This window comes from Trachemys scripta, chromosome 3 (assembly GCF_013100865.1).
Source record: "Trachemys scripta elegans isolate TJP31775 chromosome 3, CAS_Tse_1.0, whole genome shotgun sequence".
Taxonomy (NCBI): domain Eukaryota; kingdom Metazoa; phylum Chordata; order Testudines; family Emydidae; genus Trachemys; species Trachemys scripta.
Genome location: NC_048300.1, coordinates 74,373,788 through 74,401,232, shown reverse-complemented (window position 1 = coordinate 74,401,232; position 27,445 = coordinate 74,373,788). Strand labels below are relative to the sequence as shown.

General features: G+C 41.9%; 1 protein-coding gene across 4 annotated transcripts; it reads right to left on the bottom strand.

The window, feature by feature from the left end:
* Positions 1-1,249: 1,249 nt before the first annotated feature.
* Positions 1,250-26,489, bottom strand: RBM34 (RNA binding motif protein 34). Of its 4 annotated transcripts, none has more exons than XM_034765083.1 (11): positions 26,291-26,482; positions 21,131-21,302; positions 16,151-16,290; positions 14,753-14,984; positions 12,457-12,516; positions 11,805-11,848; positions 10,723-10,806; positions 10,394-10,457; positions 10,264-10,306; positions 2,488-2,606; positions 1,250-1,599 (listed from the first exon to the last, which is right to left on the bottom strand). In XM_034765083.1, the coding sequence occupies exons 1-11, from the start codon at positions 26,440-26,442 to the stop codon at positions 1,327-1,329; spliced, it is 1,383 nt and encodes a 460-aa protein (XP_034620974.1). In that variant the 5' UTR covers positions 26,443-26,482; the 3' UTR covers positions 1,250-1,326. The 4 variants fall into 4 exon arrangements, 3 of the variants coding, with proteins under 3 accessions (XP_034620974.1, XP_034620975.1, XP_034620976.1); XR_004645048.1 differs by having other exon boundaries at positions 1,462-1,599; positions 10,723-10,754; positions 26,291-26,484; XM_034765084.1 differs by lacking the exon at positions 2,488-2,606 and having other exon boundaries at positions 10,723-10,754; positions 26,291-26,489.
* Between the last annotated feature and the right edge of the window lie 956 nt (positions 26,490-27,445).

The window sequence follows — 27,445 nt, the reverse complement described above, 5'->3', positions numbered from 1 at the left end:
CAACCCCCTGCCCTGAGCCCCCTTGTACACCCCACACCCAGCACCCCAACCCTATATTCATGGCCCTGCATGCAATTTCCCCACCCAGATGTGGCCCTTGAGCCAAAAAGTTTGCCCACCCCTGCTTTAAATAGACAAGACACACTGTGGAGTTCAAGCCCAAGGTTTCCTTACCTTGTCAAATATTTTTACTTTAAACATTGTTTATTAATTTTTTTAGTAGTTCACATTTAACAGTACTGTACAGCATATGGGTTGATTTTTTTGTCTTTGTCTCTGCTGCTGCCTGATTGTGTACTTCTGGTTCCAAATGAGGTGTGTAGTTGACTGGTCAGTTTGTAACTCCGCTGTTCATAACTCTGAGGTTCTACTGTACATCAGTGGCTGTTAGAGAATACAAGGAGTTCTGAAAACCCTGTTATGCATATATAGCAGAACTTCGGAGTTATGAACACCAGAGTTACGAACTGACCAGTCAACCACACACCTCATTTGGAACGGGAGTACAGAATCGGGCAGCAGCAGAATCAAAAGGGGGGGGGGGGGGTGGAGGCAAATACAGTACAGTACTGTGTTAAATGTAAATTACTAAAAAAATAAAGGGAAAGCAGCATTTTTCTTCTGCATAGTGAAGTTTCAAAGCTTTATTAAATCAGTGTTCAGCTGTGAATCTTTGAAAGAACCACCATAATGTTTTGTTCAGAGTTACGAATAACTCTGTTCCCAAGGTGTTCACAACTCTGAGGTTCTACTGTAGATAAGTGGTTTGAAAGGTTGTGGTGGCGAACCTTGATTGGGGGTCTGATGTGCTAGTTGAGCAGCAGAGATACTTCCCTCTGGCCAGAAAAAGGTTTGACTGATAATATCAGAACAGGAACTTGCTTTTTAGATACCCAAGATCTCTCTTTATCCCACATCCAACTAAGTGAGTGAGATTACCTTAACTTACAAGAAGTGTAAATCTGGAAGATAAGGAAATATTTTTATTTTTCCTGCTTATAATACATCTTGTTTGGATTAAGATAGCTGTTGTATGAGTAATTTCACACAGACATCTCCAAGGAAGAAGAATCTCTAAAGAGGAAAGCGGCTGAAGAGTAAAGTGTGTCTGGAACCTATACCCTCTTACTGTTTCAGTCAAGGGGTATGGACACAAGTGTCCTTCCAGTGAGTTATATTGCCATCAGGCGCTGCAGGTGAAAACACACACACGGCACCACTGTACAACTTTATATGTAAGAAACAGTACTGACAGACCACTTTTCCATTGGAGTTTATTAAAAAACAAACATTTTTACAAATTCCAAAATTAGCAATGTGGCAAGATTATTTGTGTTTCCCACCTTTTGTTCTAGTCACACTTTTTGGTCTCTTTGTTTTCTTTTTCAATGGGGTTGCTTTTTCACCAGCAAATGAATTGTTGGTATATTTTTTTGTATTTTTTAATGAAGTACCAAATCTGTGCTTTGGACCAGAGTTCTTTACGTTGTCTGAACTTTTCTTGTTTTTCTCCTTCTCGACGCAGCGTTTCACTCTAAGCTTTCTTCCCTTCAGTTCAGAGTTGTTTAGTTTCAGAGCAAGATGTACAGCATCTGTATTCTATTAAACCAAACACATTAGTTTTGAAGGTTAACAATTGGACAGACATTACCTATAAAACCAGAAATCTTTTGTATACATTCTGCCTATGCAAAATTATAAAATAGAAATCAGTCTGGATAATAGAGCATATGTATTGTGTTCAGGAACATGAGCAGACCTCTATGCAATACATAGTTACTCTCTGACAAATACTAGCTTTGAAAGCCTGATTCACCAAAACACAGACACTTATATTCCAAGGTAGTATTAAACAGAACTTCCCATTGAAAGAGACAGAGTTCCACTTAAAAATCTGACAGCATGAGATGGCCCTATGCAAGGGCCCAGTCCTGAGTCCTGACCTCCCCTTTTCCACCTTCAAATCACTCCTTAAAAATCAGTAGTCCACAACTCCTCTTGTGCACAACACTTTGGCCTGGTCTACACCAACCCCCCAATTCGAACTAAGGTACGCAACTTCAACTATGTGAATAACGTAGCTGAAGTCGACGTACCTTAGTTTGAACTTACCGCAGTCCAGACGCGGCAGGCAGGCTCCCCTGTCGACTCTGCATACTCCTCGCGCCGAGCAGGATTACCGGAGTCGACGGGGAGCACTTTTGGGTTCGATTTATCGCGTCCAGACAAGACGCGATAAATCAAACCCAGAAGTTCGATTGCCTGCAGCCGAACCAGCGCGTAAGTATAGACAAGCCCTTAGTTTGTGTTGTATCTGCTTAATTTACATTAAATGGCTCAGAGAAGTGACATGTCTTCCTACCTGTCTGTAGAGTGCAGTGTATACTACCATTACTGTGTAAAAGTCAAAAACATAACAAGATTCAGGCAGATCTTCATTTAGTATTTGGAGAACTCCTGGTCTCTCAAAACATTATCTTTCCATACCTCAAACAGAACATAGCCAAACCCTTTGCCAATGCCAGTGTTTTTGTCTCTCACAATTCGCACTGCTACTACATTTCCACATTCAGAAAAGTGTTCTCGCACAGTATCATCTTCAATTTCTGCAAGCAAGAGGAGTCACTGTGGGGTTAGGGTTATGTTAATGAAATAGACACAGCTTTAGGAGTATTACCAAAAACTCTGCTATAGTTTAAAATTCATATACACATATTTTAGATGCTTTAGTTAGGCAAATAAATTTGATCTGACAGGAAATTATCTATACATTAACAACAGAGAATACATAAACTAGGACATTTACTTTGAAAAGTGCAGATTAAGCTTTAAGAATCAATAGAACACATCATTAGGCAGAAACAAAGCCTAGGTTAAAATGTCAGTTTATCAAACAATTTACATCCGTGGTTTGAATGGAACTAAAATTAGTATTTTTTAAAACCTGAAACAGCTATTTCACCTTCTATAGCTCTGACTTGTGCTTAAGGGATAATCAGTCTAAATGATAATAGGCCTGATGTGACACTTCTTACAAACATAATATACTTGACTGAAGATGCTCTTGGTATAATGATGCCAGTTAGGTGTGAGATTTTTGAACTGATATAGTTAGTTATACAATCACTAGTGTGGATGTAGTTCAATTAGTACAGGTTACTCTTCTTGCCGTAGAGGAATAAGATCTATTGTTCTAAGCTGTTTATGCTAGTATAAATCCATTCACACTAGTGGGGAATTGTACTGCTTTAACTATACAGGTAAACTTAAAGGGATATAAAATTTGTGTATGTAGACAAGACTTCAAGCCCAATGTCAGTGCGCTCTGGAAATAATTGAACTGGTTCTTCTGCAGAAGCAACTGAAAAAATATTTTTCTAAGTCTTACTAAACAAACTTTTAAAACAGTTACCAGAACATAATTTTTGCAATCTAGATTTTAAGGCAGGTCAATTTTTAGATCTAAATAACTTGATTGTACTTGTCAAAAAAATTCACTCAACAATCAGAACTGAAAATGATGACGTTTTAGCAGCACTAAAGGAGAGCTTACCGTATATAATCGTTTACTAGCCTATTCGTTTATAAGCAAACCCCCCAAAATGGTTAGGTAAAAATAGCAAAAACTGTATGATCCTTTCATAAGCCGACCCTATATTTCAGGGTTTGGCAAACTTTGGCTCCCAGCCCTTCAGGATAAGCCGCTGGCAGGTTGGAACATTTTGTTTACTTGAAGCGTTTACAGGCATGGAGCTCCTCAGCTCCCAGTGTCCGCGGTTTGCCGTTCCCAGCCAATTGGAGCGGCAAACCATGGCTACAGGGAGCTGAGGGGCTCCATGTCTGCAGATGCTCCAGGTAAACAAAATGAAAATGTATTAGATATTCAATTCAATGATTCTATAGAGTTTAAAAATCATCAAATTTTGGTGTAGACCCATTTATAAGCCGACCCCCGCTCTTTGATGTGTCACTTTTTTTACCAAAAATATTCAGCTTATGAACGAGTATATACATTTACAGTAACTGAGTTCAAGGTGTCTGTCCTGATGGATGCCCCACTTCAGGTGCACCGTTCGGTCTGCAGAAGCACCATAGCCATCCTTGTGCCCTGTACTTAGGACATATAGGACTGCAACGGACAAACCACCCTTGGTTCGTTCTCTACTGCAAAGTCCCACAGACACGAGACTCCAAAGCAGAGCAGAAGGTGAGCAGGTAGTGGAGCACCCATAAGGATAAAAATTTCAAAGAACTCCAGTTACTGTGCAAGGTAAGTAACTTCTCCTTCTTCAAATAACGTCCCTATCGATGCTACACTTCAGCTGACTCCCAAGCAATACTCCGTAGAGGAGCTGGGTGCTTTGAAATAGGATATAAAATTGACTGGAGGTTGGCAGTCCCAAATAAAATATCTGCCTGGGATGCATGCACTAGAGCACAGGGCTTTGAGAATGCGTGGATTGAGGCCCACGTGGCAGCTCTGAAGATTTCTGCAATAGGAATATTCTTTAATATGGAAACGAAGATGGACTGTGATCTGGTGGAACACACTATAACCCTAGGAGGGCACAGGATATCAGCAGTTTCATGTCAGGAGAACATACAACTAGCAACCCTTTTGGAAAAATCTGTGGGTGGACGTAGGTGTTCCGTTAACTCTGTCTGCAAAAGAAACAAATAATCGAGGAGAGGCCCAAAAGGATCTAGTCCTGTTCAAATAGACTACTAACTCCTGCCTAATATCCAAGGTGTAAAGGATGGCATTTAGTGTTCCCTCTAATTTTTTACAGCCATGTGCGGAATGAATTTTGTTATGTGCACCAATATGGAAGTGGTGTGTGACGCATCACCTTCATATTGGTGCACATAAAATTAATTTGGTGGGGGTGGGGCCAAGGAGTTCAGAGCATGGGAGGGGGCTCAGGGCTGAGGTAGAGGGTTGGGGTGCGGAGGTATGAGGGCTTGGGGCTTAATAGGCAGCTGTGCAGCTTCGAGGGAACTTAGGATGGCATCCTCCCTAGACCAATGAAACTGTGTGAGAAAAAACTGGCAGATGAACAGCCTGATATGAAAATCCAAGATGATCTTACATAAAACCAGGGGGAGTGTGGTTGGATGGATACCTTGTGTTTAAGGAAAACTTGGGGGGAGAATGTCAGCCATCAAAGCCCCTAAAACTCACCATCTCTCCAAGCCGAGGTGATAGCCACCAAGAAAACCATCTTCACGGCTAAGTGTAAGAGTGAACCCGTGGCCAAAGGTTCAAATGGAGGTTTCATCAGAGAAATAAGGACTATGTTCAAATACCAGCTGGGGTGGGCTCACTGATGTGTGGAAACAGGTTAGATTACCCTACAACTTCTAGGTTCATCAAAGGGTTAGCAAACACTGGAGAATGGAATGCCACAACGTCCAGTAGGCAAACTTAACAGAACTCAGAGAAAGGCCTGGTTTCTTCAAATCAAAAAGGCACTTGCTCTAGGATCTCCAAGAGGGGGAGAGTCGGTAGAACACAGATGTAACATCTCTTCCATTTCTGCAGGTAAGTTTTTCTGGCTATCATGTGCCAGCAATGCCCCTCTGCCATGTACATTGGCCAAACCGGACAGTCCCTCCGCAAAAGAATAAATGGACACAAATCAGACATCAGGAATGGTAACATACATAAGCCAGTAAGTGAACACTTCAATCTCCCTGGTCATTCTATTACAGATTTAAAAGTCACTATCATTGAACAAAAAAACTTCAGAAACAGACTTCAAAAAGAAACAGCAGAACTAAAATTCATTTGTAAATTTAACACCATTAATCTGGGTTTGAATAGGGACTGGGAGTGGCTGGCTCATTACAGAAGCAGCTTTTCCTCTCCTGGAATTGACACCTACTCATCTATTATTGGGAGTGGACTACATCCACCCTGATTGAATTGGCCCTGTCAACACTGGTTCTCCACTTGCGAAGTAACTCCCTGCTCTCCATGTGTCAGTATATAATGCCTGCATCTGTAACTTTCACTCTATGCATCTGAAGAAGTGAGGTTTTTACCCACAAAAGCTTATGCCCAAATACATCTGTTAGTCTTTAAGGTGCCACCAGACTCCTTGTTGTTTTTGTAGATACAGACTAACATGACTACCCCGATACTTTTTCTAGTTGATTCTTTCCTACTATTCAACAGAACCTCTTGAACCTCTCTGGAACAGGAGAGTTCTATCCCCAGGAGCCAACCAGGTAACAAGCCTTGAGTCATACAGTGTTCAAGTTGGGATGAAAAATGTTTCCTGAGTCCTGAATGAAAAGGTTGGGTGTTAATGCAAGACTGATAGAATAGTAAGAGCAGAGACGAATTAGGTATACTAACCATACCTGTCCCTGCCAAGTTGGTGCAATTAAGATGATCTTGACTCCATCCTGCTTGATTTTGTTTAAAACTCTGAGGATGAGACACGTCGGAAGATAGGCATACATTAGGTTCTTCGACCAGGATATGAGAAAGGCATCTTCCAAGGAATGGTGACCTTGACCTCCTCTTGAGCAAAACTTTTTGCCACTACCACCAACAGGAAGCGTGCAGAGATCTATTTCTGGGAAACCCGAAATGAGAAATATCTGTTCTAGTATAGAGTTATTGTGTTCTCACTTGATTCTGAAAGTAGTTTCTGCTGAGATCTTCTGCTATGGTGCTTTGGAGGCCAAGTAAACAAACAGCTTGAAAATCCGGTGGGCTGTCAACCAGTTCCATAACTAGAGTTTCTGCACAAAGAGAAGGGGTCTCGCTCGCCCCTGACAACTTATGTAATACATACTGGCCCTGTTGTCTGTCATTATTAGTACAAATTATCCTTTGATCATAGGAAGAAAGTGTTGGCAGGCATACTTGACGGCTCTGAGCTCCAGAAAGTTTATATGGAGAGAAGATTCCTGGGCAGTCCCCCTACCCTCAATAGTATGTTCCTGAAGATGAGCCCTGCAGATAAGGCATAAAAGGCATGCACCAAAAACTATGATGATGGTGGGAGGTAGAGGGGCAAAGAGGATTTCCAAGCAGACTTTACTTGGATTCTTCCACCAATCGAGAAAGACTAGCATATAGGGAAGAGCTTGTTCAAACCATGTCTGTTGGGAGTATAAACCATTCTGAGCCAGACCTGGAAGCAGCATAGATGTAACTAGGCATGTAATGGGACAAAGATGCATGCTGCCATGTGATTGATGAGCTGCGAACAAGACCTGGCAGTTACCTGAGGGCTCACGTGGACTTGCATAATCAAATCTGTCACAGTAAGAAATCTGTCCTCGGTAGGCAAGCTCTGCACATTGAAGCATGAACTCTATTCACTAAACAGGTAAGAGAGAGGACTTCTTGGTACTGAGCTGAAATCCTAGCATGCCAAATAGAGTTGTAGCTTTTTTGACAGTAGCTTGACTTGGGTGTAAGAGCTTCCTTTGAGTAACCAATCACCACCATAACCAAAAACTCTGAGCCCCCAGTGGGAAAGTAGTACTTTTTATTTGATCTCTTCGAAATTGGAGGTGCAGAAGCTGGGGTTTGCCAAATTATGTTGGCAGGCTCCAGCAATACCTCCTTTATGGGCAAAGCTACTTGATTGGAAGATGGTGTATGAAGAATCCCCAAGTGTCTATGCTGGGTCTCTTGGACTTCTTCCAAGGGGATATGGAGAATGTCAGTGACTCTCTTCATCAAATCTTGAAATTGCTTGAAATCATCTGTGGGTGACCAGGGGGAAAGGAGGGCATAACTGCTTCATCTGGGAAGTACGAAGAAATATCCGTTTGAGGGATAGTCTCTGTATCAGTTCTTTTTGCTTGCTCTTCAAACTCCTCCTCCTCTGGTGGGGATTGATGTGAGGGGAGGGACAGAAGAGTGCTCTTTCTGATCCTCAATTTGAGAGCTAGGTGCTCTGGAGAAATGTTGATGGTAGGCTACCCAAGGATCCAATATGGCTATTAGGGAGGGTCATAAATAAAGGGATGAGGCACCCAAGGTTGGTCATACCAAAGGGGATGTGGAACAGCTCGAAGCTGTTTGTGTCTGAAGGGTCCCTTGAAGAGAAGGTTCCAAGAGAGTCAGGCCTGGACTGATCACAGAAGGAACCTTGGATAGAAATTTTGAGTCAGAAGAACTGTTGTCTCCACAGTCCGCAGGGGTGATGTGGAGGTGGGAGAAGAGAGGGGGAGACAATGGTGGGGTAGTAGGTTGTCTGTCCATTCCCATGGACACCAGGAAATCAGTTGGTTCCGATGAGTGATTTGTTACTGGGGATAAAGTAGGCTGTGCTACTGGGAGAGTCTTCCGGCACTCAACAATGGAGAGACAGGTTCACTGGAGACTAATAGGTCTCTGGAGAATCTGAATTCCTGCAGTACCAGGTGGATCTGTGTAGAAACTTGATGAGTCTCAGCAGTGGAAACCTGCAGTACCGAGGGTGGTGCAGACTGCGCTGGTACCATACGTGCTGACTCCATGGGTGCTCTGGAGCTGGTGCGCCCACGGGGAAAAATTAGTGGGTGCTCTGCACCCACCAGCAGCCAAGCTCCCTACCCCACCCCACCTCACCTCCTCCTCCCCTGAGCGCACCGCGTCTCTGCTCCTCTGCCTACCTCCCAGCGTTTGTCACCGCCAAACAGCCGTAGCAAGCTCCAGGAGGGAGGGGGGAGGAGCAGGAACATGGCACGCTCAGGGGAGGAGGCGGGGCTGGGACGGGGATTTGGGGAAGGAGTCAGAATAGGGGCAGGGAGGGGGCGGAGTTGGGGAGGGGACTTTGGGGAAGGGGTTGGAATGGGAGTGGGAGAGGGTGGGGCAGGGGTGGAGTGGGGCTAGGGTGACCAGATGTCCTGATTTAATAGGGACAGTCCCAATTTTTGGATCTTTTTCTTGTATAGGTTCCTATTACCCCCCACCCTCTGTCCCGATTTTTCACATTTGCTGTCTGGTCACCCTAAGTGGGGCCGGGGCCAGAGGGGGGTCAAGCACCCACCGGCACCAGTAGAAGTCGGAGCCTATGGCTGGTACCAGTTGACTGTGGTACCCAGATCCATCAGTCAGCAATGAGGAAGTAGAGGTTGCAGTCAGTACCGTCTTCCTTGGTGCAGAGTCTCTAGAGTCCCTAGCATCTGGATCGTGCTTAGATGGTATCAAGGTATGCTTCAGTACCCTTGTGGTTTAGCTGTACTGAAGGGTTTAGATGTAGAGGGACCCTGGGTTCGGAGGCCACTTGAACCCTTTGTGAGGCCGGAGGTCTCGTCTACAGCAAGTCTCTTAGGGCCATCTTCTTTCTGAGGAGATTTGGAGCTCCTCTTGGCAGATGATTTGGCACTACCACCTGTAGAGCTCTCTTGTGAAGATCTGGAAGGTGATTCAGCTGCAGAGGTCGTTGGGATGCTGTAGTCACTTGAAGGCTGGTGTAGAGGGAGGGTATCTGAGCCTGGGTCTGATGCAGCTCACAGGGGCATTCCATCATGAGAAATCCAAGTTTTCTCTCTCTGTCTTTCCTGGAAGTCTACAATCCTGAGCTGATTTTGCACTTACACGGCATGTGAGTACCCCCAAGCAGTTGATACAGTTAGGCTGTCACTAACTGGCAAGTGAAGCAATACTTAAACCCTGGGGATTTAGGCATGCCCCATGGAAAAAGGGGAAGGAGAGTTCCTCCAGGAAAGAGAGGGCACAGGAAGAAACTAGAAGCCTCTCAGACACCCCCCCCTAAAAAATAAACTGTTAAATCTAATCTATTAGTATGAATTAAACTAAAGATTAACTACACTATAAAGTACAAACTAGGTAGCTAGCTAAATAAACAGGCACCACCAGACACTATGTCTGAGGCCAAGGTGGTTGAGAAGGAACTGAGGGTGGTTTGTCCATCGCAGCCCTATATACTCTCAATACAGAGCACGAGGATAACTAGGGTGCACATGCGGACCAAACGGGTACTGCTACCAAAAATCCCTGATCAAAGATACAAAAAGGTGCATGTGCACCTTAAATGGAACACCCACAAGGATGTTACTCAAAAAAGAAGGTGAAAAACAATGTATTTACATTGCTAGAAATTTATAACCACCAATAATTTTGCCATTTCACAGTTAAGTTTTTTTAATATTTAGGTATTTATATATATTACCCTAAATCTTAACAAGTAAGGAAGTATTACTATCAACATAAGTGTCAATTATTTTACATTTACTGAAAAAATAAAATTATGGAATATTGACTGAATGTGAACATCCATTTAAACTTACCATATGAGAGATTTCCCACAAATATAGACCTCTTATTGTCATGCTAAAAAACAACAAGAAAAACAACAATAAGCTACTAGGTTGTAGGCAAATATAGAAAAGTTCTTCTGAAATCATGTATATTACTTACAGAAGTGGCTTTTGAAGCAAGGTCAACTCTGATGTGAAATCCATTGGCAATTTGAGTTCCATTTCTATTGTAGCACAAGAGAAAAAGGAAAGCTCTTAGTACGCAAACAGAAACTGTCAATGAATGACTAAAATGTTTGGTTTACAACCTATCACTGGTTTCAAATATAACATTCTTAACAAAGGCAGTTTAAAAAAAAGTTAAACAAAAGTGCTTTTATTTTGAGTCAGACACAATAAACTAAACAATTCATACTTGTAATCTGACATCCTGTAAATCCATTCTCACAAAATATAATGCCATTAACGAGGAACAAAAATGAAACATACCTTTTAAGAGCTTTAGTGGCAGCACCTTCTTCCTTAAAAACCACATAAGCATTAATATATTTCATATTAGGATGGATCTTATGCCTGAAGAGAAAGACAGAAAGTTTATCCTACTTAAGCAATTCTTATGGTTCTCCCCCTGCACCCTCCCACTCCATGGTCCTATGCACATATCATGCAAGCCTTGATGTAATTTAAGGTAATGACTTCAGTTCTCTTAAATATACAATTAGCCAGGGGATGGTGCCCCAATAGCAATATCTACCACAGTAGCCAAAGGACCTTTACCCTCCCCCCGCCACCCCTTAACAGTCATCTTTTTCAGAGCCAGTTTCTGCAACTTGCTTGGCATCCTCAACCCCTAATGAAATCCCCGAGAGTTGGAAATTCTTAGTACCTCGCAGAATCTGGTCTTTAGTAAAGAGAAAAACTTGTGTAGTGGCAAGTGATTATCTACAGCAGTAAAACTACTTGTAGGAATTTAAGAAATTTTTATCACAGACATCATGGAATGCCTATTTTATACTGAGTTTGTGGTTTATTACAACAATCTGTAACCCAATAGCCCTCCTTTTTGTCCTATGACTGCAGAGTTATTAACAGGTCACTCTACCTTGAATGTGAATGGTCCCTTACAATATGTGCTAACGACTTATACTAAACAATCTGTTCCACCTTGCATTTTGCTGTGACACTGGGAGTTCCTTTCCCAGACCTGAAGAAGAGCTCTGTATGGCTTGAAAGTTTGTCTTTCACACCAACAGAAATAAATCTGTTAGTCTTTAAGGTGCCACCAGACTCTTTGTTGTTTTTGTAGATACAGACTAACACGGCTACCCCCTGATACTTGACCAACAGAAGTTGTTTCAATAAAAGATACTACCTCACCCACTTTGTCTATTTTATATACACACACAGAGTTGATTATAATTATTTTTAAAGATAAAACCACATAAAATAAAAGATAGGAAGGAAACAATCATGACCAAGTGTGTGTGTGTACATATAACATTAAAAAAAAAAGGTTAAAAAAATGTGTTTCCCCTTTAGCAATAAAATCTGAAATTCAAAGGAAAACCTACTTTATGGCTGCTAACTTTTTGGATAAAGTATCCTCCGCTGGAACCTTCAAAACAAAAAAAGCATTAGCTGAAATGCCTGACTGTGCTTATGAATATATTTCAAATATTTGTGCTTGAAAACTAAGGTAGAGGAAAGTTCAACAGGTATTTCCACCCAAAATAATATAGCTGCTCTATCAGGTAAAATTATTCAAACAGCAATTACGGGAAATTCCAAGGAAGACATTAAAATGATAAAGAATGAAAATCAGTTGGGTTAGTTTATGTTTTTTGCATTCTAGCATGGTGATTTTAATTTATACACAGCATTGATTTACAATGAAATTGCTAGCTCTGTAAAATGGCCTCTAAATCTGTGTTATGGTACTTCAATCAAAGATTATCTTTAGCAAAACAAGCAACAATATTTCAAGACATTTTTCTCCCAAAGAGAACGTGGTTACAATGTAATCAAGTGTTATTATCCGAAGAACAATTTGTGTTGACAGCAAGGTGTACCGCAGAAGCCAGTCGCTGCTCTCAAAAGGCTCAAGTTAAGCATTTCTAAGTCAAGAAATATGGCTAGTGAACTAAAAGATATAAGATTTATGAATGCTATCCTTTAAGATTACACAACTACTTTTATCATATAATGTAAGAGGAAAGAACATACCAAAGAACGGAATCGAATTGATTCTATCTGTCCATATTCTTTAAAAACTGACTTCAGCATCTAAACAGAAATTGCATGTCTTTTCAGTTCATTTTTTCAACCCAGTAACATGAATTATTATTGCTGAATAAGAAAGCATTTTTATTTCACTCATATAAGGTAGGAGGAATTAGGTGACCATTACAACATCCCTTCCAATCCTATAATTTCTATGAATTACTACTATAAGATAGATAAGGAAAAAGGTCAAAATATCTTGTAGTGCTTTTGCTCTATCAAAAGCAAGAAAAATACTGAGTGCAAAAACTGAATTCAGCACTCTGGATGTTTAAATACAAGAAACATCTATAAGATTGTACGAGTATGATCCTTATTTATTTTCTTTAACCATCAAAATTATTCCTTGGGTTCCAAATTCTCTGCAGACTCCAGCTGATGAAAGAAAAAGAAGCCGGTCTGAATTTAGCTTCTCTCGGCCAGGGCCGGCTTTAGGCTGATTCGCCCAATTCCCTGGAATCGGGCCCTGCGCCTTAGGTGCCTTTTTAATTTTTTTTACTCACCCCGGCAGCGGTCTGCTCCGGGGTCTTTGGCGGCCGCGCTCCCCTTGGCCAGAGCGCCGGCTGCAGCGCGGCAAGCCCCACAGCCCCACTCTCCCGGACGGAGCTCTGGCTGGAGTGCGACAGCCCCGCAACCCTGGCCAGAGCGCTGCTGCCCCGTGACCCTGGCCAGTGCGCTGCAAGCCCTGCGGCCCCGCGACCCCGGCCGCAGCGCAGCAGGCCCCGCGACCCGCCTCCCCTGGCCGCCAATCCGAAGTGCCGCCGAAGACTGGGAGCGCCGCCCGGCGAGTACAAGCCCCAGGAATCGGGCCCCGCACTTGCTAAAGCCGGCCCTGCTCTCACCCGCCTTCCCCCATGCTCCTGGTATTTATTTGAAATTTGCACATTTCATATCATATAACAGGAATTTCTAGACTCAAATGCAATATATATATATATATATATATATATGCACACACACACACAACATAGTGCAGGGGTAGGCAACCTATGGCACACGTGCCAAAGGTGGCACGTGAGCTGATTTTCAGTGGCATTCAACTGCCTGGGTCCTGGCCACTGGGCCGGGGAGCTCTGCATTTTAATTTAATTTTAAATGAAGCTTCTTAAACATTTTAAAAACCTTATTTACTTTACACACAACAATAGTTTAGTTATATATTATAGACTTATAGAAAGAGACCTTCTAAAAACATTAAAATGTATTACTGGCACGTGAAACCTTAAATTAGAGTGAATAAATGAAGACTCGGCACACCACTTCTGAAAGATTGCCGACCCCTGTAATAGAGTAACCTATTTAATCCTAATTTCCCCTATTTCTCTGGTACTGGTAGTAAAGAAGCAAAACATGTATCAATTTAAAATATCCACAATTTGTTAGAAGTAACAGTGGAAGATTGTATATTTAGGAAAAAACTAGACAACCAGTGAGTATACAATATAACTATATATAGGAAAATGCAGATATATATTCTTCTTTTAAGTCTTTTCTGTAAGAAGTATCTATGGTCCAGAAAATGACCATTTGGTTAATTGAGGGGCACTTGTACAATCATGGGCAAGCCAAAACTCATATCTAACTAGTAGCTGTAGTTTTTAATATAACCCACTTATCTCTGGAATTAGCTTAGACTCTACTTTCTAGATTGAATATGAAGAGTAAAGTTTAAATTTTCTATCTTGCCAGAGTTATTTTAGGACTATTCCCTTATTAGACTTGAACAATTAAGGATCAAATTTTACCCTTAGATGCAGGCTCACCAATCACAAAGTCTTCAAAGGAAGCCATTTGTATGCACCTAAGGACAGAATTTGCCCCTCAGTAACTAGTGTAAAAGTATCACCAAGACCTTTCATTTATTAAAAAGACACCGTCAATTTGAAGTTTTTCTGAAAATGACTAATTGTTTTAAATGTCTAGTTTCTGATAAAGCATCCTGTAAATGATATGCTCTGATTTTAACATTTCCTTACAAAAACTGTAGGTCTTTCTGATCCTCCTTAACATTTATAAAGATTTTTTCAGCAAGGGAGAAATTCATTAACTATACAGGGAAGCAGGGTAATTATATACAAAGTGGTGTCAAATGCACGAAATACATGAAGATATTTTCTCTCTAGCATCTCTCAGTCATAAGTGTCAGTTTTCAGACAACTGTCCTTTTCAAGTTGAGAGAGTACCTTTAAACCAAGACCTGCTGCGGCTCCCTTTAGCCCACAGAAAACTATTCACTTACCTGTACAGTACAGCTGATAGGTAAATTCCCAACAAACACAGTTCTCTGATTCTTTAGCATCTCCTCAGCTTCGTTAATTTGACTTTTCTTCTTGCACTGTTTTACATCAATTTCATTAGCTGAACTAGCAAGGCTTTTGGTGACAGCTTGAGATGTTCTATTTTTTAGCTTCTGTTTGACCTTGATCCCTTTTTCTTCCTCTTTTTCATCTGCCTGTTCCAATGCACACTCTCTTTGGCACAAGTGAAAAACACAACCAGATTGAAAAAAATTAAAGCTTTTCATAACAGTCACAAAAGGGAAGTTCTTCATTGTAATTGTTCTTAAATTGTATTTATAAATTAAATTGTACAGGTGCAATGACAAGACAACTTCCATTTTTAATGGAAGGATTGAAATGTTATATACATTAAGTAAAAATCCTGACCATAACACTGAAAGGAATTATTTACCGGTGTATTGAGTGGTCATTATTGCCATTTGATAGGTGTGACTGAGTAGATAGCAAAAATAAATCAATCTGATGCAGATTAAAATTTTAAAAGCAATTCAATTATTTTACCTAAATTAAGACTAAAAGTGAGTTGTTGTCTTTCTAACATTCAAGGCACACACACTCTGTTGGGGAAGTTCTCTGTCTACATGCTACTAGATCTCGGTCTATCCAAGACAGATGCCAAAAAAGTTATGTGAACAATAACTGACACCTATTCAGTTTTAAAAGCAGCCTCTCAAATGTTATGGATGACGTAAGCAGAAACAGCAAATGTAAGACTGCAGATTTGGATATGGAGGCTGTCAGTTAAAGATGCAACAGATGTATCAGAGAGCATACACAGTGGTAACCTTATTTCCAAATGCTGGAACTGAGCGAATTTCATTGTCAACAGGCTAATACAAAGAATAACTTTTTCATCACTGGAATGGTAGTACCTCGCTCACACATACATTTCTAAGGGAATAGACAACATAACAGAGGGTTGCTCTAACAGCAAACTTGCCTCTTGGGTAATGGGATTGCTAAGAGAAGAAAGTCACAGACAGGCTGCTCATCTACCAGCACATCTCCTCTTTGGGATTTAGGTTTCTTTCTTGTATAAAGCAGACTGTAACCTTAGGGAACACACCTCCTGCAAGAGGACACCTTAGTCTATGTCTCTCAGGGTAGGGGATTAATGTTCCAGACAGTCTCTGTCCTTAACTCGCAAAGGGTGAGGGATTTTATTCCCTATTGGGACAGTCTGTATGAAATTATCCATAGTCCCTTTAAAGTCAAGATTAGAAATAGTAAAACAGAACAAATAAGCCTTTTATTCTCTGATGTAACTATAACAGCAAGATTTTGACCTATCTACGTGAGGCTAAGCTGCATCATATTTTAAAAATGTGTTCACGTACCTGTTTGCCAACCTTTTCTCTGCTATAGACAATTTGTTCTTTTTGGCTTTCTTCAGTTTTATAGGAGGTTCTCGTTTAGTAGATGAGCTCTGATCTTCTGTTGCCCTTTCCACTTCTGTATGCTTTCGTTTCTTATTCGCCTTAAAAAAAATTGTATGGTGTATAAAAGTTTATTTCTTTAATATATGACCTGTTACAAAACAGAAAAGCTATTACATAGCTTCATTTTATATGACACGCTGAAAAGCCATTTCAATGTTTTCTACCACGTGATCAACACCTACAGAATATTTTATATGACATCCAAGTACATTCAATAACGAAATACTTAAGTACACAGAAGAATCTTCATTTTTATTTTATTTTATTTTAACTGAAGTCTTGGAGGGCATCCAAAATGTTGATGTAATCAAGGGTTCTTAAATTTAAATAAAAATGCCTGCAGTCTTGCAGCACAGAGATTAATTCAGAACAAGAGTACCCTCTAGAGTACAAAGGTCTCTTTAGTACCACTGTTTTTACCAGCAAGAAAAAGGTGAAGATCAAAACTATTCAATCAAGATAAAATTTAAGTAAACTTTTAGAAGTTTTCATGAACTTCTGGTAGATCATTTCTAAGTTGGCCATTTCGGTGGCACAGACAGATAGTTCTGACAGATACTCAAGATGAGGTTTGAAAGTGATCTCTCAAACTCCCACACCCCAGACCACTGGAGACAGTGATTTCATGAAGGGTCAGGCTCAGTTTGTAAGAGTATGATGTGACCCACACTTTTCTTGGGGCCAAATCCTTCCTTTACATACTGTAAAGTATAAATCAGGGCAGATTCATGGATAAGAGATCACTGAGAAACTGTATCTCATGCTCCTTGGAGACAAGAGAAGAAAAGTGCTATGTTGGCCCAAGTCTGTCACAAAACCGCTTAAACAGTTCTGATGAAGCTGACGAAGGTATTTTAAAAAGCCTTTTTGTTCAACAAGTCTGCAATGTTAACTGATTTTTCTCAATTTGCATAGGATCATAAATAAAAATAATACTGGCAAACATGGAAGAATGTTAATGTGCTGTGCATCCACATACTATTCCCCGAATGATTGTTTTAAAGAAAAAAAAAGTCCATGTCAGAAATAAAGACATTACTCCCATCTTAAGATAAAGCAAAGTCATTAAACTGTCATCACTCAGTCTCTGTAATACATGCATGAGCAGACAAAAGTAAAAATGGCATCACTTCTACAGCTTGGTAGATAAAGTATTGTTGTTTCTGTGACAATTCAATCTAGATGTAGTAATAGTGCCAATATTACTGCAAAGGTTAGATTATACATTAGCTTACAATTGGATTGGAGAACCCATAAAGTTTATAAATCATCTTGGTTTTGGGGTAAAAACACTGGAAGAAATGAACATAGCCATTATAATTTCTTGCACTGTATATGTAAGCAGGATTCTTACCTCCTCTGATTAATTAAATGCTGCCAACTATTTTAATTTTTATATTTTATGTTCATTTTCCTTTTAAAAAGTTGACAAAAGTTTTTCCTATGAATTTGTCAGCTCCCATTTTTTGTTTTAAAAATAAACTAAAACGTTTAAAAATTACTTAACTGCTATTTATTGCATAACTATTTTCAAATTCAACTGAAACTGAAGATATGTAGCAAATGCTAAATTAAGAAAGGATCTGAAAACAAGCAAAACTGATCATATTGTGCATTGACAGTATGTCTAATATAACTTCTAAACCTTAATGATTTGATTCAGTAGGGAAAATTTTTCAATGGACAACAATCTGGATGTATCATACACCAATCAAAAGCTCATAATGCATAGATATCAAAAAAGAGTCAAAGGTTTTTCAAATCACTCAACTGATGATCATCTGACAACAAACCAGAAGCCAGTTTGCTTACTTTCTACAAGTCATCTGAATGCGAGTTGTCTTACAATGCTATTAAGGGCAGAAATTGCTGTTTAGCAAGTAAAGTTTTCTGTAATTCTTTCATTCCATTTTCTTCTTCGTCCTGCGTTTGTCATACAGGTCTTGATCACGTCAAAAGCACACAGATGGTCCCTGCAAAGCCCCGGGCTCCCTTTCATGCCCCCCCCCCCCGTATTGTGCAGGGTGCTGTCACTCAGTAAGTCTCAAAGCCCCACTGTAATTTTGCACAACTGAAAAAAAAAATTCTTTTTGTGGAAATAAAATAAAATTTGATCTTCTATACAAGTTCTATAACAGCTTGTAAATAATTAATGAGGAAACAGTAAGATACCACAACTACCCCTGCACTGGCCAAACATACTAACATTCAGGATGATGAAATGAGGAAATATGATGGCATGCAGAATAACCACAACAGTGTATTAGTTACACTCCATCATATGCCAGGCCTTTAGCTAGTTTTAAATACAAAAGCCCAACATATTGTCTTTTATTAATTTAATAATCAGATATGGTTAACTCCGTGAAGCTAAGGGCACTTGCTGGTCTTTAATGAACTGACAAAGGACCTGTAAGGAGTGCTTCATCACTATTATATCTATATGTTTAAAATATTTGTTCACTCTCCCCATTTATGTGTACTGTTTTGTTTGTTTTTATTTTGGGACTCAAGATGAAGAAGACATTATTAGTCATAGACTTTAAGGTCAGAAGGGACCATTATGATCATCTGGTCTGACCTCCCGCATGATGCAGGCCACAAAGCCGTCCCTACCCTTTCCCTTGACTCTGCTGTTGGTCCCCAAATCCTGTGGCTTAGAGACTTCAATTAGCAGAGAATCCTCCTGCTAGCGATCTCTGCCCCATGCTGCGGAGGAAGGTGAAAAACCTCCATTGTCTCTGCCAATCTACCCTGGAGGAAAATTCCTTCCCGACCCCAAATATGGCGATCAGTAAAACCCCGAGCACTTAGGCAAGATTCTCCAGCCTGACGCTCATTAGCCATTATACTATTTACCTGCCATGGCACGCTGTTCCTTTGACTAAAATTATGTTATCCCATTAAACCATTCCCTCCATAAACTTATCTAGCTTAATCTTAAAACCAGACAGGTCCTTCGCCCCCACCGTTTCCCTCGGAAGGCTGTTCCAATATTTCACCCCTCTGACGGTCAGAAACCTTCATCTAATTTCAAGCCTAAACTTCCCCACGGCCAGTTTATATCCATTCGTTCTCGTGTCCACATTAGTACTGAGCTGGAATAATTCCTCTCCCTCCCTGGTATTTATCCCTCTGATATATTTAAAGAGAGCAATCATATCCCCCCTCAGCCTTCGTTTGGTCAGGCTAAACAACCCGAGCTCCTCTAGTCTCTTTTCATACGACAGGTTTTCCATTCCTCTGATCATCCTAGTGGCCCTTCTCTGTACCCGTTCCAGTTTGAGTTCATCTTTTTTAAACATGGGAGACCAGAACTGCACACAGTACTCCAAATGAGGTCTCACCAGCGCCTTGTACAACGGAAGCAGCACCTCCTTATCCCTACTAGATATATCTCGCCTAATGCATCCCAAGACCGCATTGGCTTTTTTCACCACCACATCACATTGTCGACTCATAGTCATCCTGCGGTCTACAAGGACCCCGAGGTCTTTCTCCTCCTCCGTTACTTCTAACCAATGCGTCCCCAGCTTGTAACTAAAATTGTTGTTAGTCATCCCTAAATGCATCACCTTACACTTTTCACTATTAAATTTCATCCTATTTCTGATACTCCAATTCACAAGGTCATTCAAGTCTCCCTGCAGAATATTCCTATCCTCCTCCGAATTGGCAATACCTCCCAGCTTTGTGTCATCCGCAAACTTTATCAGCCCACTCCTACAATTGGTTCCGAGGTCAGTAATAAATAGATTAAATAAAATGGGTCCCAAAACCGAACCTTGAGGAACTCCACTGGTGACCTCCCTCCAACCTGACAGTTCACCCTTCAATACGACCCGCTGCAGTCTCCCCATTAACCAGTTCCTTATCCACCTCTGGATTTTCATATCGATCCCCATCTTTTCCAGTTTAACCAGCAATTCCTCGTGCGGTACAGTATCAAACGCTTTACTGAAATCAAGGTATATTAGGTCCACCGCATTTCCCCTATCTAATAAGTCTGTTACTTTCTCGAAGAAGGAGATCAGATTGGTTTGGCACGATCTGCCTTTGGTAAAACCTTGTCGCAATTGCCATTGACCTCAAGGCCCTCAACTACTTTCTCCTTCAGAATTTTCTCCAGGACCTTGCACACTACAGATGTTAAACTAACAGGCCTGTAGCTACCCGGGTCACTTTTTTTCCCTCTCTTGAAAATAGGAACCACATTAGCTATTCTCCAGTCTAATGGAACAACCCCTGAGTTTACAGATTAATTAAAAATTATCGCTAAGGGGCCTGCTATTTCTCGCGCCAATTCCTTCAATATTCTCGGATGCAGATCATCCAGTCCGCTCGACTTAGTCCCATTAAGGTGTTCAAGTTTGGTTTCTACCTCGGATACGGTAATCCCCCCCTCCTGTATCCCCCTCTGTCACGCTGCTATTATTCCTAATCCCTTCATTGGCCTCATTGAACACCGATGCAAAATATTCGTTTAGATATTGTGCCATGCCTAGATTATCCTTAATCTCCACTCCAGCTATAGTCTTCAGCGGTTCCACTTCTTCTTTCTTTGCTTTCTTCCTATTTATATGGCTGTAAAACCTTGCTTCCCCTGTGGGAACAGAAGATATATATGGAAAGCTGCCACTACCTCCTTCAACTGTCAGACAAGTTAGTTTTCTGATATATGGATTTTATTTATATTCACTGTCTTCATCAGACGAGGAGCACTAGTCAGACACTTGAAAACTGCAAGTTAGATCCCAGCATTCAAAGAAGTTTTCAATAGAATCTGCCTGGTCTAAAGGCAAAACCAAAACCATTTCTTATGAGAAGGGTCATTCATTTACAATGAAGTAACAATATATATATAAAAAAGTTACTTACTCTTGGCACAGCAACAAACACTGGCTGTGTTTCAGACTCAGAAGCATTAAAAAGATGTGCCAGGGGGTGTGGTCTGTATGTTGTGGACTTATTTTGAAACAAACTGTTGACCACTTGTCCAATGACATAGTCTTCAGATGATGCACCTGCTTCATTTCTCTCACATTCCTTGCTATTAAAAGAAGGAGAAGAAATTGTTCATCTGCTGTCGTTCAATACTGCTAAAGGGCTCAGTGTCGCCAATACTAGTCTAACTTTAGGTTTTAGGAAGTGCAACAGTTTTAGAGAACCAACTCCAATATTTTCAGGAAAAGAAATCACTTGCACACTTATAATTCTAACCATTTCCTAAATTTACAAATACAGGTAAATTTTCAAAACGTTGCATGAGGAAATAACCACTATAGCCAATAACTTTAAGTGGAGTCATGTGGCTAAAACACTTTCCAACTGTTCAAAAGTTTAAGGGAAACTATTTTGTAAATTAAAGCATCAGTTATCTCAAAGACACTGGACCGTGTGTTAAAAGCAGCAAAAATGTAAAAGAAATTAAACTTAGTGCTGAATTTCTTAAGACAAATAACAATCTTGTAGATGAGGAAATTAATTGAAGAAAAAAATTAAGAGCTAAGCAACTATATCTTGAATGACATTATGACAGGGGAGCAGAGTGGGCATAACTGTTCATAAATACGTGGATGTATCAATAATACAGGAAGTGGAAGCATTAACAATACTTCACTTTTCTATAAACCTTTCAGTTAAAAGGTATTTGCAAATAACATTAGAAACAAGAAGCCTGCCAAACAATCGGAGGGGCCATCAAGGATAAAGGCACTACAGGAGCACTCAAAGACGATAATGCCATTGCGGAGAAGCTAAATGAATTATTTGCAGTGGTGTTCACTGTAGAGGATCTGAGGGAGATTCCCATACCTAAGCCATTCTTTTTTAGAAGACAAATCTGAGGAACTATCTATAACGTTGCACCCATAATGTTTTATGACGACAATATGCTTATGAATGTATATATGACATAACTGGAATATGTTTTATGCTATATATGCCATGTAACAAATCTATGTAAAGGTTATGATCTACTGAATATATTCATCCTATTTGTATGCATGTGTCATTAGTGTATTCGAAGTTATGAATATTGGCTGTATACTTGTTTGATTTTAAATAGCCTTAGTAAGGCATTTGGTCAGCTTCTTTAGAAAGGAATTTGCAAAGTTAAGTGCCCAATCAAGAAGCACCTAACGGACAATGGATCTTGGAAGGCTCCAATCCACATAAGAAGTCTACATGAGGACGTTCAAGGTAGCATGAGAAACATGGCTGCTACCTGTAAGTTCTGAGTCATGCATGGACATGTGACTTGACCATGTGACTCTAAAACTTCATCTTGTAGCTGGTATTCTACACAGGGGAAAGGAGGGATATCCACCCACAAGAGAAAGTCTATTTAAACCCCTGGGAGACCCATCCATTTTGTCTTCAGCTGGCTCAAGAGATAGCAGCTCCATCCCAAAGGATACCTAAAAGAAACTGGAACAAAGGACAGTAACCACAGGGGGTATGAGTGATTGCTGGACCCAGACTAGAAGGAGAGGAGTCTACACCTCTGAGGGTGAGGTTTTATCTGTATTCAGTTTTCTTACTGTATTAGGCATAACTTGCGTGTTTTATTTTATTTTACTTGGTAATTCACTTTGTTCAGTCTGTTACTACTTGGAACCACTTAAATCCTACTTTCTGTATTTAATAAAATCATGGTTTACTTATTATTTAACCCAGAGTATGCATTGATACCGGGGTGGGGGTAGTGGCAAACAGCTGTGCATGTCTATCAGTGTTATAGAGGGTGAACAATTTATGAGTTTACCCTGTATACGCTTTATACAGCATAAAACGGATTTATTTCGGGTTTGGACCCCATTGGGAGTTGGGCAGGAACTCTTAAGCTGCTTTCAGTTAAGCATGCAGTTTGTGGGACGTGGTTCAGACCTGGGTCTGTGTTTGGGGACAACAAGCGTGTCTGGCACATCCAGGCAGGGCTCTGGAGTCACAAGCTGACAGGGAAAGCAGTGGCAGAAGTAGCCTTGGCACATCAGCTGACAGCCCCAAGGGGGTTTCTGTGATCTAACCCTTCACACTGTCCCAGATTGATGTGTCAGTAGAGGAGGTTTTGAAACAAATTCATAAATTAATCAGTAATGAGTCACCAGGACCAGACAGTATTTACCAGAATTCTAAAGGAACTCAAATATGACACTGCAGAACTACTAACTGTGATATGCAACCTATCGCTTAAATCAGCCTCTGTACCAGATGACTGGAGAATAGCTAATGTAACACCAATTTTCAAAAAAACCTCCCAAGGTAATCCTGGCAATTACAGGCTGGTAAGCCTAACTTCAGTACCAGGCAACTTGTCTGAAACTACTGGATAGTAAAGAACAGAATTATCACACATATAGATAAACACAATATGTTGGGGAAAAGTCAACACAGCTTTTGTAAAGGGAAATCATGCCTCACCAATCTATTAGAATTCTTTGAGGGAGTCAACAAACATGTGGACAAGGGTGATCCAATGGATATAGTTTACTTTCAGAAAGCTTTGACTAGGTCCCTCACCAAAGCCTGTTAAGCAAAGCAAGCAGCCATGGAATAAGAGGGAAGGTCCTTTCATGGATCAGTAACTGGTTAAAAAAATAGGAAACAAAGGATAGAAATAAGTAGTCAGTTTTCAGTGAAGGGAGGTAAATAGTGGGGTCCCCCGTGCTGTTCAACACATTCATAAATGATCTGGAAAAGAGGGTGAACAGTGAGGTGGCAAAGTTTGCAGACAATACAAAATTACTCCAAGTAGTCAAGTCCAAAGCTGACTGCAAAGAATTACAAGGGGATCTCACTAAACTGGGTGACTAGGCAACAAAATGGCAGATGAAATTCAATGCTGATAAATGCAAAGTAATGCTCATTGGAAAACATAATCCCAACTATACATACAAAATGATGGAGTCTAAATTAGCTGTTACCACTTAACACAGAGATACTGGAGTTAAGATGGATAATTGAGGCCATGGTTTCAGACAATGTGCGGTGGCAGCCAAAAATACTAACAGAATTCAGAACCATTAGAAAAGGGATAGATAATAAGACAGAAAATATCATAAAGCCACTGTATAAATCCCAAATCTTGAAGACTATTTGTAGTTCTGATTATTCTATCTCAAAATAGATAAAAAGAACTGGAAAAAGTACAGAGAAGGTCAACAAACATTATTAGAGGTATGGAACAACTTCCATATGAGGAGAGACTAAAATGTTTGTTTATCTTAGAAATGAGATGACTAAGGGGGGATATAACAGAGGTCTATAAAATCATGAATGGTGTACAGAAAGCCAATAGGAAAGTGTTATTTACCTCTCTTCACACAATACAAAAACCAGAAGTCATCTAATGAAAACAACAGACTTAAAACAAACATAAGGAAGTACTTCACACAATGCATCTGTGGAACTGGTTGCTAGGGGATGTTGCCAAGGCCAAAAGTATAACTGTATTTAAAAAAAGAATTAGAAAAATTCATGGCAGATAGGTTCATCAATGGCTATTAGCCAAGATGGTCAGGGATGCAATCCCCTAAACCTCTGACTGCCAGCAGGTCAACTGAACAACAGTAGATGGATCACTCAATGATAGCCCTGTTCTAGTCACCCTGGCATCTGGCATCGGCCACTGTTGGAAGCCAGGATCTTGGGCAAGATGAATGGCCATACTGAGACTGACCAATAGTCCTTTTGTTATGTTCTCATGGGTATAGCTACAAATGTCCACTAACGTGTCAGAGTGGATAAGGTTTTTGTTATGTTGGTGAGAGACAAGCCTTCAAACTTAGCAGAGCTCGTCTACCTCACCCACCTTGTTTCTCTCATATCCTGGGACCCATATTAGCTACAACATGCAAATACTAAGGAGTCGATCCACACTAGAGTCTATCTTGTAGCACAGAGCTCCCTAAATCCAGTGGATTTAGTTACTTGATAATGGCCCTTTACTATGGAAAACCTTGGGTGCCATAGAGATGCAGTAGAGGCTCCTAACCACCCTCCTCTTGGCCTCTCTAGCACAGGGAACATGGCCATTGGCAACTGCTACAAGAGAACAATCTAAGATCAGTTCTAACTTGCAGCAAGGGCATGAAACAAAACTGACACCTGGGTAGCCCCACAATCAGGTGGCTGTAAAAGCACTTTAAAGTCAACTCTGCATTCTTGTAGAGTATGTAGGCTATATTGTACAATTTTCCAAGGCTCATCTTTTCTTTGTGCTTGCTATCTCTCTATACACAGCTAGCAGATTATATCTTTAGATTACAGTTCAAGTCATATACTATAGTTAGACTTAACAGAATTTGATTTTTTTTCCCTGTACATAATTGATAGGGTGACCAGATGTCCCGATTTTTGGGTCTTTTTCTTATATAGGCTCCTATTACCCCCCACTCCCATCCCAATTTTTCACACTTGCTGTCTGGTCACCCTAATAATTTGACATGTTTACTGTCAGGTGTTTTATTTTTTTCCAGATCTATTTAAATTTTCAGTTGTGCAAAATTACAGTGGGGCTTTGAGACTTACTGAGTGACAGCACCCTGCACAATACGGGGGGGGGGGCATGAAAGGGAGCCCGGGGCTTTGCAGGGACCATCTGTGTGCTTTTGACGTGATCAAGACCTGTATGACAAACGCAGGACGAAGGCGTGTCACTCCGGGCACGCTGCGGCGCGGTGCCCGCACCTCGTGCCAACGCGGGACGCCCCCTGCAGGCGGGATCCCCCCCCCCGGGTATGAGCAGCGCGCGGGTCCTTGGACGTCTCCTCCCCAGGCCTGGGAGCGGTGACGCGCCATCCCCTCACCCCGCTACCGGGCAGGAGGCAGCAGACAAAGGGCGGGCCCCTTCCTCCAGCACCCACAGGCGAGGCTGGGCGGGACTGGGGGCACCGGGATCCCCGCTCCCGCGGCGAGCACCGGCCTGTCCAGCTCGCTCCCCCCTAGCTGCTTTGCCGCGGCCTCGGACCCGGAGCGCACGCGCGGGGGCGGGGCGGGGGCGACGGTTGAGAAGGGGCGGGTGCCGCGCGCTCTCACCCTGCTCCGCGCGGCGCGGGCCTTGGCGCTTTCGCTGCTTTAGAAGTTTTCATCTGGGTGGGCGGGGGGAGCTCAGTGTAGCCCGACCTCGCTCCGGGAAGCGCCGCGACAAGCGAGCAGCAGAGCGGAGCGCACGACCAGTCCCAGCCCATCGATATCACGTCACTTCCGGCGTTGCCGCTCCTGGCGGCTCTGGGTGAGGCTCAAGCGCCCCGCGCGGAGAGCGAAAGCGAGGCTGTTATGGGCGTGAGCCAACAGGCTTCCCAAAGGTCCCGCCCCGGGGGTGGAGCCGCGCGCGTACATGGGCACCGCCCCCCAAAGCTCAGACCAGCGGCCCGGGATGTTTCTGCTCCGAGCCCCTGGTGCCCCAGTCTGCCCGCCCAATGCCTTCCTACGGCGCTGTCAGGGCTGCTGCGCCAGCGGCCCCCTTGCCGCGGGGAGTGGAGGCCACCTGCCCGGAGGGTGCCTGGCACTACGCAGCGCACGGGGCTCGTGCCCCTGCCCGTGGGGAGCGTTGCCGCGTCCGTGGGCTGCCCCGACCAGAGCAGGGTCCCCGCCTCGCCCGTCGGGGGCAGTTCGCTTCAGCAGAGACACACGGCGGGGAGACTCGCCTCTCACTCCCTGTCTCTGGCTGGCACAGCGCCCGGCCCGTGCAGCACCACAGCAGCGGATGAGAGGGCGCAGGGCACGCGTGGGTCTGTCCGTTAGAGCAGCCTGCGGGAGAGCCGGGTGTTGTATCAACCAGGGAAGGGACTAACAAGCTTCAACAGGACTTTATTTTTACAGTGGAAACCTCTTTACCAAGCTGCTGCTGCTGCACCCCCGGTAGCTCTGGCTCAGCCTCTTCAACTCCTCCCCCCTCCTTCCTGGTTCCTGTCCTTTCAGACTCCCAACAGCCAGTGCTCCCAGTTCTAATACGCACATGCAGCAGCTAAATACCACATTCCCTCGTCTCTTAAGAAACTTTCCAAATTAAAATAAATGTTGTTCTAACCACAGGCACAAATATGAAACAAGACACTATACTGTTGGCAGAAATATTACACTGAAAACACTGTAGATACTACATAACATAGTCTCTAGTCCAGGCAGATAGTCATCTGAGTCTGACAGGCAATCTCTCAAGCACCGGTTCCAGTGCAATGTGTTGCTTCT

Excerpts from the sequence above, each read along its gene's own strand:
- RBM34 (XM_034765083.1), bottom strand. The coding sequence starts at position 26,442 with ATGGGCTGGGACTGGTCGTGCGCTCCGCTCTGCTGCTCGCTTGTCGCG. Across the intron at positions 21,303-26,290 it reads CCCGCGCCGCGCGGAGCAGG|CAAGGAATGTGAGAGAAATG; the intron begins GTGAGAGCGCGC and ends TTCTTTTAATAG. Across the intron at positions 2,607-10,263 it reads TGTGGGAAATCTCTCATATG|AAATTGAAGATGATACTGTG; the intron begins GTAAGTTTAAAT and ends TCTTGCTTGCAG.